Below are 15,447 nucleotides of genomic sequence, written 5' to 3'. Positions count from 1 at the left end.
AAATTCTCATTAAATTTTCAGAATAGATTTAACCATAGAATTTCGTAAGTTAGTTTTGATCAGATTTTGGCGAATGAATCCCCTCTCAAAGTCTGCAGTAGAAATAAGGACAACAAGTAACCTGGTAGCTGCCTCAGATGCAGCTGGATATAAATCTTTGTTTTCACAGCTAGATTAGCCATATTCTTTGTGTTTGATACAAACGTGTTTTACAAAGTTAATTTTTAATTTTTCATTGATATAAACAATTCGGGCCCTTTACAGTCGATGACTGGCATCCTTACAGCAGCATCCTCTGTTACTCAGTTAAGTTCAGACCACAAAAGCGTGTTATCTAAATAAATAATCCCTAAAACACTAAGCAGTCCCAAGTGCATCTCACACTCAGTTTTCAATGAACATATATTAGTAACAAGTGCAAATGACATCAAATCCTTTTGCCAACCTGTTCAACAATAGAGTATATCCATCAGCCATTCCTTATTAATCACATTTAATTGCTTCTCAAAACCGATTGAAAGCTTGCAGTTAGCTGCAGTCATGTTCAAATAACATCTTATTCATCATCTACTGACATGATCCACTGACTGCCACAGATAGTGAAAACTGGTATAAAGTGGCCTGGGTCACTTATATCAATGAAAAATTAAAAGTTTACTTTATACAAATTTGTTGCTAGCAACTTTCAACAGTCAGCAAAAAATAGCGCCACCTTCAAATTTATTTCGCATTTGGCGATGAATGCGAAGCTAAGCGGAGGCCCTGTGTGATCATGACTGCTTGATTAAGAGGAAATAAAAAGGGATGCCAATGTAATGCCTGCATAACGAGACGGCTAAGCATGATTAAGTCTGCTGCCAAATAATAGCCGAGGAGTTGCAAGAACACTCGATGAAATCCAAGTCTTGATGGAAACGGACTCGATGATTCTGGCAGCACAAACACAAGGGGACACAACAGATTCTGGTTGATTAAGAAGTCCGTGCCCAAATTGGATGAAATTTTGGGATGTACAGAGGTCTGATTTTCCCAGTTTATGAAAGGCAAAGAGAGATCATTCTGCCTTGGAGTAGGATAGAACGTAGTATGTGTTTCTTAAGATGCTGCCCAAGCACATTGCTGTAGATGTAGATGACAACGCCCAGAACAGGGAGATGGTGGAATCCCAGTGTGAGTGAAAGCCCAGGGGTTGATGAGGTCTGAAAGGAAGAATGGTGAGTTGAAAATGCTGCGGTGGTAAATATAGAAATTAGCAATAGACCGTGGTGAATAGGGATGTGGAAGTATACATCTGTCAGGTTGATACTAATGGCACACTCACCCTGTCTGATGGGGAGGAAGAATGACATCGCCTTCCTCATCTTGAATAGGGTAAGGAGACTCCAGTTGATGATGGGCCTCCACCTGCTGTTTGCATTCCAAAAGCAAGTCTTGAGTAACTGATTGGGGAATGTGTCCTTACACAAGCTCCCATGTCTTTTATGACCAACTATATCCTCTGTTATCGCAAGATATCCATCTCCTGATTTGACGGTGTCTCATGTCGAGAGGCAAGGGTATTGTTGATGAATGAAACCAAAAGTCACTTTGACTCCTCAACTGCTGTACTGATTGATGTATCTTATCCAATGATGGATGGTTCCCTCCTTTATCCTCTCCATCCCCGGATGTAACGGTATGTGTTGGTTTCGTGTGACGAACTTGAGTCCAGGGTGGGGGTGTTCCAGCGACCCCCAACAAGGTCTGCCTCTGAGGCTGATTTGGGGTGGAGACTGAAGATGTCAAAGGTATCCTGCTGTGACCTCGACTGTCCCCCTTTCCCCACTGCCGCTTTTTGAAGTACAGAAGTGCATGTGGTTTTTTTTTTACCAAACACTGCATATTTAGCATATTCAATGGGTAGACCTGTAAACTGAACCGCAAGAGCTGTGTTGTAATGGGTAGAACTGTGAAATGAACCCCAAGAACTGTGTTGTAATGGGTACAACTGTAAACTGAACCCCAAGAGCCACGTTTTAATAGGCAGAGATGTAAACTATTGTAATGGGGAGATCAGCTGATTTAACCCTAAGAACTGTGTTGTAATGGGTAGATCTGTTGATTTAAAAGGTTGATTTGAGAGAGAGAGAGAGAGATATGAATTCCATAAGATTTTTTTCTATAACCACATGACAAAAATAAAATATGACCGAGATGAGAGAGATTTCAGCCTTCTTCATCTTATCTTACTACCCCTGTCTGGCCAAAACAGTAATAAATAGTAAATAAAAACTATTAAAATACATACCTTACTCTTTCCATTTCAAAGTTTAATATTCCCAATATTAATATCCATAGACTCCTATTAGGTTAAATCCCAAAAATGGCCATTTAGCAAGCTGTCTAATTTTCTTTGCAAGTAAAATGACCTCTCCATTCCCAACAAATAAGATCATTCTTTTACAAAAGTTCATGTACTCTTCCTGTACTTGGGTGGATTTTGTTTTTATCACTGCCCATGTTAGTTATTTTAATATGCTCTAACAGTTGTTGGCAGGTTCAAAAGGTGTCACTGGTTTTTGATACACAAGTCAGCACCTGGCATTTCCTTTCATTACATAGTACATTATTCATAATACCCTATGCATTGCCTCATTTCCCTATTGACAGCCTCGCTAATTTGACCTGGTCTGCAGAATCTTGATATCAAACGGGTGTTAGCTTGGATGACCTGACCACAGCTGTAGCATATTTACTTAGCATGTAAATAACACTAAAAAGATGTTTTTGGCACAATGGATACAGTAACTAAAACTAGAAGGAAATGTTCATATGCTATTAATTGATAATGGAGTAGTATAGTGTTGCGCTTGTACATGAGTAAGATCACAGTCATAAGGTTACTAAACAATATATATTACAACTGTCATGAAACCTCTCTTCCTCTCTCTCTTGGCATATTTTATTTGAACACAAGGTGCAATAAGAAAAATCTGATGGAATATCTGTCTTTGTCATGGTTATTCCTTTTCTAACTTGCCTATTCTAATGTACATATATGTAATCAATTTCAACAATGTATATTACTAGTGTATGCTGTTTTAGTGCAATTACTTCTGATGTAAGTTAAATTAATTCTGACAACCATACAAATATTTTAAAATCTGGGGCATCATGCCACAGACATGTAGCATGATGTCCCACCCAGTCACATTATCCTGACATCAGGCTGACCAGTCCTAACACTGACCTCTTAATGCTGAGCACCAAGCGAGGCAGCTGTTAGTAACATTTTTGTAAGTCTTTGGTATGACCTGATCGAACCCACGACCTCCTGCACCCAAGGCAGACGCTCCAACCACTAGGCTACTGGTGCAGTCAACATCAGTTTTAAAGCTGAGTGAAATACCAAATTGGGAAAGCTGCCTCTGTGGGGCACTTTTGCTACAGCTGGGCAGACATCTGGTCAGCAGGGAGAATGGTTGGTCTAATTGTCAGATGTGCACATATATGTCTGGCTAAACAGTTACATCCATCAACACAAAGATCCCTGTAATCAAGTCCAGGCTGAACAGCCAGTACAGTTCTGGACAGCCAGATGGTACTACTAGCTGAGTCCAATGAATCATAAAAATACCCCATGTACCCAGTCTTACCCCATGTACCCAGTCTTACAGTCATTAAGGCCATGCTCAGACTGCCTAAATATGGGGAAACAATTCTCCAGTGCATTCAAATTATCAGCGGGACCTAAGATGGAGAGGTACAATTTGGCCTAAGTCAGGAATTGTGCTGCCATATCCTGACCAGTCTATATAAATGTATCAAATTGTAACTGCAATATATATGCATTCATATCCCCAAAATCTTTTGAACTCATAGCACTTGAAGGTGGTGTTGTTCTGATCTGGGGGGGGGGGGGGAGGAGCTGGTAGCATCCCAAATGAGGCTCACAATTCATTCTGAATTTGTATAAATATTTACTATATCTGTACTGGTTTTGCATGCTTTTTTCCCTCTTCCATCTTCCCTTTGCCTTTTACTGATTTCTGTAGCATGGCCAACCAGGAGTCCACAGACCACAAATTGCACTTGCTTCAAGGGGAAAAGGAGGTGCATGCCATGCACAACTTATGTGTCTTATCATTCTTTAAATTGTGTGCATTTATTACATTTAGAAGACATGTCTCTGAAATGATAAAATAATTAAAACAATATATAAATGAATGTCAGTTTGATAATAATTCATTATTAACACCTGTTATAAACAGAGTGTCCAAACAAAAGACAGCATGCAGAAACACTTGAAACTCAGCATGCATCAATGATGGAGTGGCACAATGTGGTCTAAAACAACCAAGTCAGAGAAAGTGGTACATTTCACACAATATCAGCCAAATTAAAAAAAATAATGTATACCACCTGTTCATGAATTAATGTTTACACAAAATTTTAAAAGGTGGCTTGAATTTCACACAAAAAGACTCTGATTAATGGGAGGCTTATTCTATGCTATGTTGTGTATGTGGAAGGAAACTTAAAAACTGCAACACAAAGTAGTGTCAAAGGGAGGTAATGGGCAATAGTTATTACCCTTGTCTACCTGATATAGATAGAAAACATGAATTTTGTCTAGAAGTAGGGCTGGATTTGAGAAGCAACAGGCTTATATTCTTTAATGTTAATGTGATTGGGCAATGTATTCAAAGGAGAAATTTAAAAACTGAATAAATCAATGATCTTTCATTTTAAGTGACGAGTCTAGACGCCTTCCCCAATTCAGATTTAAATACTAACAAAAGTCTCATTTTTCGCAAAACCACACAAATTGATGTTCATAAAAAGATGGTTTAAATAAAAATTACAGTTGAGGCTCTATCAATATTGGTCTGAATAATCTGCATGATAAACAGTGTAACAATTTTTTTATGCTCTTCATCTCTCTCAATAACAATTTAATAGCAACATTAGTAAAATATTTTTTAAAGAAACTGTTGCAATAACTAAATGTTGCAAGAGTTTAGCTACTGAAATGATTCTGCAGTTTGAAGCACAACAACTAGCCATGAAAATGACAGACGAAATAACTGAAGAAAATCTAAATTCATTTCCTCTCAATATAATAATTTCAGTAATGTCCCTTGAAATATAGTTGGTAGCTATTATTAAAAAAATACAACTATTGTCTGAGACTAAAGATCGATATCCATCTACCAAATAATAATTCAGACACATTAAGCAGAAAAACTAGGTGGAACTTTTAACTTCCTGCATGTGAATAGGTAGTCATTATATTCAGGTGGGTACTAGGTCATATTATTTGTTTTCATCCAGGCTTGACCTCTGATCTTACCCTAGCCCAGCATCGCCCTCCAAGAGGAGTATTTATTGTGCTGTAATCTTCAGATGCCCAGAGTTGCTTGCCGATCAAGAATTGATCAACTGTGCTTGAAGTGCTTGTATAATGAACACTGTAAAAAAAGATTAAATTCTGTTGATTTTCTATCTAATGAGCATCAAGAATGTACTGGAGAGCAATTTAAATGAAATATTGGAATAAGGTGAAGCAAAGTCCTTTTTCAGAAAGGACTTAAGTCAGTTAGAAGAGGACTTTTTTTTAAAATCAAGACAGATGGGGAAAAAATTATTAGATTATGTGAATATAGCTTTAATCCTCAAAACACTTTTGTTAAAACTTTAAATCAAACTTGTCTGATTTCTAAATGCATGATGTTGTTCAGAAAAACATTTTGAAACAATACACTGTACGCTCCAGACTTGAGCTGTATCAAAGGACAAAACCCCATGCTAGTACATGATGTTGTTATATATACTGAATATCCTGCAAACTGGATGCACACACACACAAAAACCAGGACAGTATCAAACATTTAGACCCAAAAGGCTAATATTCAAAATATGCAGTAACTTACACTTTCTAAAATTAAAAAATACAGTGATACTCTTCGAAATGAAAACTTTGGAGTACTGGAATCCGCTCAAGACTGGAAACTAAAACTCCAAATACCAAAACAAATTACAATCCCAAACAGTAATTTTACACTGAAAGAATCTCCATAAAACTGAAACTCACTACAAATTTGGAATGTACTTTTGCTGCAAAATTTATGAAACACTGGAACTGATTAATTACAGTTAGCAAAATCAAAATTAATAATAATAAAAATAACAATAATAAACATTAATCTAAATGCATCCACCTTCCTGACTCCATTCAGAGGTATAACCTTGCATAAATAATATGTTATTCCTTATCTGTAAGCTTCTCAAATAATTTCAAATAAACAATTAAAACATATGAGGTGGAATTATAATTTCACTTTAATGGACCCAACCCAGGACTTGACCCAGCGTTAGGAGTAGTAAAATAAAAATTGTGAAGTTGTGATGATGTCAAACATTAAATGAATTAGTTAATGAGCTATTGTAATTAACCCCAAAAGGCAGACCCCCCAATTTGCTAGACAGCAAATTATGTAAAGAAAATTATGTTTCTCAGAATACGTACCCAATCACACTATGTTAGGAATATTAGCCTGCTACCTTGCTAATCCAGCATTACTAGAAGAGGACAATTGTCATTTTTTGTTTATTTCAATAGACAAAGGGTAATAAATCTTACCCATTACCTCCCCTCGGCACTGCCTGGTGTCACTAATTTTAGCTAAGTGAGATACTAATGAGGATGCTTGCATAGCAGAGTGGTTGGGAGAGTTTTTTTAGTAATGTGACTGGGTAAGTATTCTCAGAAAAACATAATTTACTGAAAGGTTTGCTTTCTCCTTTGACTATGCTCTTAAAACACATTACGTAAGGAGAATAAGCAACAGGAGTACACAGACGAAGGTTTCAACTGTTTGTCTTGCAGGGTTGTCCTAATAAGAGCCGAGCATGCAGAAGAAGAGGACAGTTCAGACAGGGAAGGACCAGTCATTACAATGGTTGCTGAAGAAGATTCTTCCTCGGCATATCTATCACTAGAACAATACGATCTAAAAGAGAGAGAGAGGAGATTGTTCCTGCCTTGGGGTAAAATAGAACTTATATGTTTCTGAAGGAGGTTGTCCAGCTACACTGCCATCATTATAGACTGATGGCATACGGCATACTTGTCCCACTGAACAGAAAGGTGGACTGAACCTGCCGTCTCCATATTGAATTGGTTGAAGTAACTCTAGAGCTGGATGAACAAAACCCAAAGCCCATCCCAATATGACCTGGATCACCCACCCAGTCTGGGGAATGGGGAGATCCAGTCAGCCCAAAAACTCAGGAGTCAGCCGCACATGGGGTGGAGAGGATACATCAAAAAGCTTAAGGTTTGGAGGCTTGAAGGTGAAGCAAGTCTGTTTCTTCCCACCTCTGTATAACCACCTCCTATGTTGGTTAGGCTATGGTGTCCTGGCATTTGCTTGGGATCGGTATTGGTGTATATTTGACTGAGGTCACTGTCTTGAGGCCACTGAGATCCCTCCACATTGGTAAGGGCTTTGAGGGTCCACAGGGTCAGCAGAATATTTCTTTCAAAATTTTTAAAGTTTTTCAAGGTTCATTCTTACATTAAGTTTAAAGGATACATAAACAAAACTATGTAAACACAAGCTAATACGTACTATTACTTCATATAAGGAATATTTCTTGCAAATTGTTTTATATAAAAAAACATGAAGTCAAGTTTATGATCATTGATATCATTCCCATAATACTAAATATCCTACATCTTGACATTGGAATAATGAACAGTCACTGAACTACGTTCAATTTGTCTACACTAAACTATTCACAAAGTCCAAAACATTTTAGAGTAAATTTTTCAGTTCTTGTAGCTTGTCATCAAGCAGTTTTAAAGAGCTCTAAGTTCAGCAATTTTGTCCTTAACACTTTTCCTCAAACTATTTGATGTCGTGATAAAGGAAATTTTTCTATGGGGCTCTGCTTTCAATGTAATGTCATCAGCAGCAGCTGTCATTGTCTCAGTGAGGGCCCCGAGTGGCCGAGTGGTCTAAAGCGTTCTCTGTTACGGATCACTGCCATCTCACCTCTGTCTGTGCCGGTTCGAGTCTCGGATTCAGCCAATGTTGAGTATGTGAGAAAGCTTGCCAGCAGCTTCTCGTGGGTCAGTGGTTCTTTCCAGGATTTTCCTGGGTTCTTCCTCCACCATTAATACTGGCTGCCATGTATAGCCTATCGTGTGCTGAAAAATGGAGTTAAACCCCATAACAATAACAGCAACATCGTCTCAATGTCTTTTTCAGTACCTGCCTTCTTCGTCACCCACCCCATAACACAAAAAAGTAACAAAGATATTTGTTTTTTGTATTGTCACTTATTTAAAAACAGCATCTGGATATTTAACTACTTCATATTAGATATATTAAAATTTCTCTCATCTAAGCCGTAGCCTATATTTTTAGATTCATCATGTTCATTGCACTTATTGTCTATCCTATTTCCACTCAATCGAAATACAGAACCGGATCGAACTAATTTCATAATTAAGACTATATACAGTTACTATTTTAAAACCTGAATCTCTGTTCACATACTTCTTTCATCTAAAATGACTTCATGTTGAAGGCTTCTTGTTTTGCCATATTAGCTGCCATTATGAGAGCTTGGTGTTTTTCTTCCAGCTGCATGTGACCGTAAAGCACTCTCCCATTGCATGCAAATCAATAACCTTCTGGCATAATTGGCATTTTCCAAAAGCTCTCTGAGAAAGATCTTATAACCCAAACTTTATATTTTTCTTCATCTACCCACCTAGGTTAGAATCAGCAGCCAGCCATTTAGAAGCATACAAAAAATTCAAATTTAACCGCGGCTACATCCGGGCTTTGTACAACTAGAAGTTCAAAATGTATGACTGTGTGGTGGCCAGTTGTGGAAATTTCCCTTCCGCCACAAACTTAGTGAAAGATCTTTTCCCCACCTTTTTATATATTTTAATCTGTAAAATAAAAGCTATTTAATAATTCCTTTCGGTTTCAAGAAAATCCAGACTTTTCAAGGTAATGAGACAATATTTTGAATTTTCAAGGCCTTGAGAACAAATTAATTTTTCAAGGCTTTTCAATGTTTTCAAGGTCCCCTATGAACCCTGGGTCCAAAATACATGCAGAGGCAGCAACAAGTTGGAGAGGCAGTTCCTGAGATTCTTGCTTCTGAACCTCTTCAAAGCATCCTTTAAAAGCAACAGAGACCTAAACGAGGTCGTCCATAAAGCAAGAATATGGTGTGGTTTAAGCAACGTTGATGGTGGGCATAGGTCATATCGAATTAGATCTAAATTGGCAGAAGCTGTCAAGGAATTGGCCATAGTGCGGTGAGATGTTTGGTCAAGGACCTGAGCGATCCTGGCCATAGTGTCCCAGGCATGACTACTTTTGGACTGTTTGGTGAGGCCAAATCTAACATAGAGGATGTTGCCACGATTTTCCAAACCAGCTTAGATGTGGCATGGAACATGTTCTTATCCACTCTGTAGTATAATAAAGCCAAAAGTGGACGGCCGCCAAATTACTGATCGCGAGCCAGAAGGTCCATACTGAAGACATTGGAGTGCATCTGATATCAGTGAGAGGAGGAATGCTGGAACCTGGCCTTCTAACAAGAACATCTGAAAGTTGCCAATCCGACCCATAAGCTAGTCATTAATCTCTTTAATCTTGCTGATTGGGGAACGAGCCAGAAAGATGGCGTCTCTTCATCCTCCCCAAAATCAACTGATACCTTGACTTTGTAACCCTGGGTAGTGGTAGGGGGTGGAAAGCATTCCAAAATGGCCAACACCTGATAGATTTCCTCAATCAAAGCTTGAAATATGCTTGGATCTGAGTATGATGGGCTTTGCCAGCGTCTCACTGCACTCATGGTGTGCCAGATCCTTGTCCACTTGTAGCTCTGCATAAGTCTTGCCGGGGTGACACTGATGACTCCAGCCAGTCATATTTGGCAATGTCACTAGCTCTCCCTTGAGTGAGTAATCAAAATTCTGACATAGCCAGCACTGTTAGCTGGTGTGAATGGTATGTGATCAGCCCAGGTGCCACAAGATATATAAGTCGGTCTGGCAATCACTGGTACCAGCCGCTCTGAAGGCCTGGCTGAAAATTTCTCTTTGAATTCTCCGGTTTAGTAGTAATATCATGCTGGACAGATCTATCACTAAGATCCCCTTATAAACTAATGGTTGCTGGGACGATTGGACTGATGACGTCGGGATAGCCAGTAATGATACAGCAGTATTAAGAGTTGGCTCCATCAGATCCAGCATGGACCCAAAGTGCCTGACTTACAGGCCTGAAGGCCATGCTCAGACTTATGCTCATTGGGCTGCCTAAAGTTGGGGAACACTAACCAATGAATCAGTATCACCAACAATGAATTGTAGTCTTCCTTTTTTTCCCGTCTTCCTTCCCTTCAATGCCAAAAGTACTGTTGCTTGTATCTAGTAGACAATCTGGCCTTTAAACTGCTTTGATTACCTTAATGATTATGTGGATTAAATAAAGGTGTTTTCAATTGGCAGCAATAAAAAAACAGGTGACATGCTCTGCAATTCTTTATCATGCAGTTCCTTAAACACAGTGACCAGAGCCTGTTAAAAGTAATGATAAAAAGAACATTTCATCACAAGACAGTTGGAATTAATCAATGAATCCCATTGATAACTGTAAAATCAATGGTTATCAGTTGAACACCAACATGAGATTACAGGTTTCTCTTAAGGCAACGGTACGGAGAGAAGGATATTATGTGATGATACAAATATGAAGCGAATGAACTAAGGGACTAATGAGCTACAAGTGTTGGAAAATATCTTTAACCAAAGATCTCAATAGAGGCAGCCATGAAAGGATGACACAAACATTTTGTGACATAAAAAACTGACAAACTAAGAATAACTGGCATGTGTTTGCATAGCACATATCCCCCTCCACTGCTTAAAAATGTCCAAGTCCAAATGCTAAAAACCCCAAAATAAACAAATATAAATAGCAAAACTTTATTTCAATGATTTAAAGTCTGAACTAAAATTAACTGACCTAAGTCAAAAGCCTTCTTAGTAACTGTACTAAAACAGCTTAAAACAAAGGCTTCTTATCAACTGTGCTGAAACATCTTACATTACAGAGTTAGATTCCAATAAATGAAAAATAGCTGTACAAAAAAAGGACACAAATTATTTAAGTACTGGTAAAATGCAAATCTACTTTGGTCATAAACAGTCCAACCATATTTCTTTTGTCTATGAAAAATGGCTTCTGTGGAACTGCAATGAAATGGATTTGGGGACCTATGGATGGAATCAATCTTCTACGTCACCATAATGTAATAAAGTAATCAACTGATATAAAGCAGATGTATTTTCCATCCAAAAGCAAATGGCAAATGTTAAGTGCAACTGTAAATGTCATAATTATATGTTTTATTTAAATCAAAAGCTATATAAGTTACCCAAATACATCTATAGCTGTTGCCAACTCCGTATCAAGGAAAAGATCATTTCCCAAGTCCACAACTAACTCTCCCTGGTAGTCATCAGCAGCCACAATTCTTACATTCTGAAGTCCTGCATTGTCCAAGGCCTTTCTCAATATCTGAAACATTCAATGTTTGCCAGTGATACAAAATAAAGTCCCTATTAGGAAATGTGACTGTATTATATCACTACTACAGTAAACTGCAAAATGGCATAAAACACAAAAGGGTCTGTCACTGCAAAATTGCCTGGATTAGGCTGAGCGGTTATGATATCCTGCATGACACTACTTAGGTGAAAAAAATTATTGTGTTGACCTTTAATATAATCACATTTGTTTGTCAACACTATATTGTTGTCACCTTTGTTTTGGGGCATATGCATTTTTCATCAAGATCATTTAATACAAATATATCCAATTTCTTTCAAGTGGAATATTTGATTATTGTTTAAAATTTTAAACCTTCACTTTTTAGACATAATGTTTACTAGAAACATTGAGGATTCTTCAAGATGCTGTTGCTGAGAGGCAATCAATAATTATCTATGATCCTGAAACCACATTAATCAACAAGTGAAGTTGACAGTCCTACCCCAATGAGCTGGTATGCCATTCCCACTTTCCCTTATCCACATATAGTTCTAACTGACCAGTAGAAAAGACATATATATTAATTATGATGATGTGGAAACATTTTTATAAAAGAAGCTGAAAATGAATGAGTTAAATCCATATTGATGAAAATGACATCCCCCCCAACTCACAAAACTGGTGTAAAACAAATTACAAATTCCACTATTCTGGATGCAATGTTGATGGTTGCTATTGCTGGGTATCAATATTTCACTTCCAGTATGATATATATATCAGGATACACAAGTTCCATTACACATTATGTATTGACCATGAATATTTAATGCTACTAAAAAATGTAGACCTGTAAACTGTATTTGCCTAACTTACAACGTATTATGCTGAAATGTTTCATGTAACTAGTCACACCATTAGTTGTCCAGACAAATGCAAAACTAAAATTAAGCCATGCAGCTCTATACGGTCAATTTGGTTTACTCCCTGTCATGTTTGACTTGCAGATTCATTTGGTTTACTTCCTGTCATGTTTGACTTACAGATTCATTTGGTTTACATCCTGTCATGTTTGACTTACAGATTCATTTGGTTTACTTCCTGTCATGTTTGACTTAACAGATTCATTTGGTTTACTTCCTGTCATGTTAGACTTACAGATTCATTGGAAAACAACTAAAAACGAATGTCTGTCATATAGGAAAGACAGTAGAACATTAAAATTACTTTAAAAATTTGTGTAAGGCAATCTACTGTATGCTGATTACCATACACAGAAAAATATGTTACATTTTCTTTAGACATTCAGAAAATATTCATGTTTGATTTTGCAAACTGGTAATTTTGTTTGGTTTACTGATTGATAACAATCAAAAACTCAAGTACAACATCAAAACTTTCCCACGATTTCAACAAGGTAAAATTTCCTTAATCTGTGACCAATGCTGGGAAGTCAATAAATTAAAACAAGGCCAAAGGTTTCTTACATACAGTGATCATAAAACAAAGTTCTCCGAGACAGAGTGAAAATAAAAATATAAATCTTTTGGCAGCAAAGGATAGTACATTTAAGAAACAAAACTTACCTTTAAATATGTGGCATTATACTGTTGTTCATTCCACTCCTGCAAAGAAATACAACTTTTTAATTGCAGTCTTTCCTTAATGCACCATAGAAATTACAGCAACAAACATTTAATTGAAGTGCTTGATTTAAAACAAAATTTCTGGAGAAAAATACGTTCCTTTGATAATACTTGTCCAATCATATTACCTTACGGGAACTACCACTATCTCACAAATCCAGCCTTCCTAGGCTGCAATTTTAAACTATAAAAGCTAAAAGTTGTCTGCCCACTATGGTTGGAGTGATCTTCCCTTGACTGTCACTAAATCATGTGAGTACTTTAGAGGGCGCTCACCAGATAATACGTACTTTTTGAGAAAGTGACGTATGTAAGGTGAAGTAGTTCGCATTTAAAACATGCACAATGGAGAGAATGTTGGCATGCCTCTATGCTACATTAATGTAATGTGGATGATATTTCTTTTGGATATTGTGCTTTTGAAAATTTTACATGATTTAAGCACACTGCTAACTAAAATGACTGCTCCCTTGTGTTAAAAAATCAGCCTGAATTAGTCTAAAGTACACTATACATAGCAGCTATTAAAATAGGGAAAATGAATTTTGCCAGACTAGACAATACCAGCTGCTGAAAGTGCAATGAATGAATTACCAAATATATAAAATGTAAAAAAAGTTATCCGCTCTTTTTTTATACAATTTACCTCTGAAGTTCAGGAAGTGAAAATGACCAAGTAGAGCTAGCACTTTTTTGAAAGGTGCACATCTGAAGTAAGGCCAAGTTGTATACTCTATAACCCATAGTACACCCATCAATCATACACCAAAATAAAGGAAATTAAAGGTTCTTTGCATTATACCTAAGATATACAAGGTCTTTTTTAAATAACCAGTATAACCAGTGAGGAAAGCCGGGAAAATTCTTTTTCTTTAAAATCCTAACCCTATGCAAAATAAGAATCTGTAGAGCGCCACCTTACCTAACACTGGAGCAGAATGCATGCTATCAAAGCTAAAAGTTGTCTGCCCACTATGGTTGGAGTGATCTTCCCTTGACTGGCACTAAATCCTGTGAGTACTTTACCTAACACTGAAGCAGAATGCATGCTCTCTTAGTAGGATGTAACTGCAAGGAGGCTGGGAGGCTGTATCTATATTATGACCAGCTAAGTATTATCAAAAAAACATTTTGCTCCCAAAACTAGTTTTCTTCAAATAATTACCCAATCATAATTCCTCAGGAGAATAAGGGGGAGGGGAGTTACATTCCTTCACCCCAGTTCTCTGGGGCATTTGATGCAGCTTCTAGATTGAGCCTGTTCTAGTTTAGGAAAGAAGGGGCTGTCTTAAGGAACAATGAACCACCCCAACAAAGCATGCATTTTAATGATTCCACCTGCTGTAGCGAATTCAAGTAGAATACAGGTCTTATACAAGAGGTGAACCAATGAAGCCCTCAAGGGCTGTTCAAACAATGCCTTCTTCAGCCAGGTAAAAATTCATGAGACTTTCCACTAGTGGCATGGAGCTAATGCCTTTTGGCATGTGAAATCAAATTTAGAGTGGTCCTTGTTTCATCCTATATCCTCATTACTATGATGACGCAGTGTGTCAGAGATTGTGGAACAGTATCCTTTTATTAAGATTGAAGCTAAATTCTTTTGTTCAACAAGCCAAGATAGGAAATTTGGAGTACTGATGCTTTATGCAGAGAAATGTGTTCATGTTCACATCTTTATGAGAAAATTCTCCCCCTTCCCTCATATGCATTCAAAATGGAAAGCCTTCTTGCTGGAGGGTAAGTGTACGTTTCCATTCCAAAAATATCTCCTCTGTCTCTGCAGCTGTGCCTTCTACACTTTCTCTTTCTGTTTTGATTGTGCTTACTTACAGTACTAAAAAAGCTACAAACATTCAGACAAGCCTGTATATATGACATTTTTGAAGTAGCAACACACACTTGACAGACATCCTATCCAAGCCTTTCCAGTTTGTACTTAGTCCTGCCTGCAGTCTAAAAATGTAAAATTATAAATAGAACAGACAATATTATACTGGTGTATCTAGCCATGTGTCCTGCCCTATGAATTCATAGAGAGGACATTACTGGACTACTACATTATATTGTCAAAAGTTACAAGTATGGGCCTGTACGGCAGTCGTTCTAGGGATGGTATGACTATAAATTATCTATAGAAAGAACAGATGCAACCATGACTTTTGTATGCCACAAAAATTACCTGCAAAACAAAATAAAGCTATTAAATGCATTACCAATATCCGAAA

General features: G+C 37.4%; 1 protein-coding gene across 6 annotated transcripts in view; it reads right to left on the bottom strand.

Moving 5' to 3' along the window:
- The window catches only part of LOC149794695 (galactocerebrosidase-like), a 72,944-nt gene that overhangs the window by 41,642 nt on the left and 15,855 nt on the right, over positions 1-15,447 (bottom strand). For all 6 annotated transcript variants that reach the window (XM_089964302.1, XM_089964303.1, XM_089964307.1 and 3 more), the window contains exons 7-9: positions 13,160-13,198; positions 11,461-11,603; positions 5,333-5,450 (exon numbers count right to left, since the gene is read on the bottom strand). In XM_089964302.1, coding sequence (XP_089820428.1) covers positions 5,333-5,450; positions 11,461-11,603; positions 13,160-13,198 — 300 coding nt within the window. The remainder of the gene's footprint in view (positions 1-5,332; positions 5,451-11,460; positions 11,604-13,159; positions 13,199-15,447) is intronic.

This window comes from Sinohyriopsis cumingii, chromosome 7, assembly GCF_028554795.1.
Source record: "Sinohyriopsis cumingii isolate HCF-2022 chromosome 7, ASM2855479v2, whole genome shotgun sequence".
Classification (NCBI taxonomy): Eukaryota; Metazoa; Mollusca; class Bivalvia; order Unionida; family Unionidae; genus Sinohyriopsis; species Sinohyriopsis cumingii.
The sequence above is the reverse complement of the archived record's forward strand: the minus strand, read 5'-3'. Positions and strand labels throughout refer to the sequence as shown.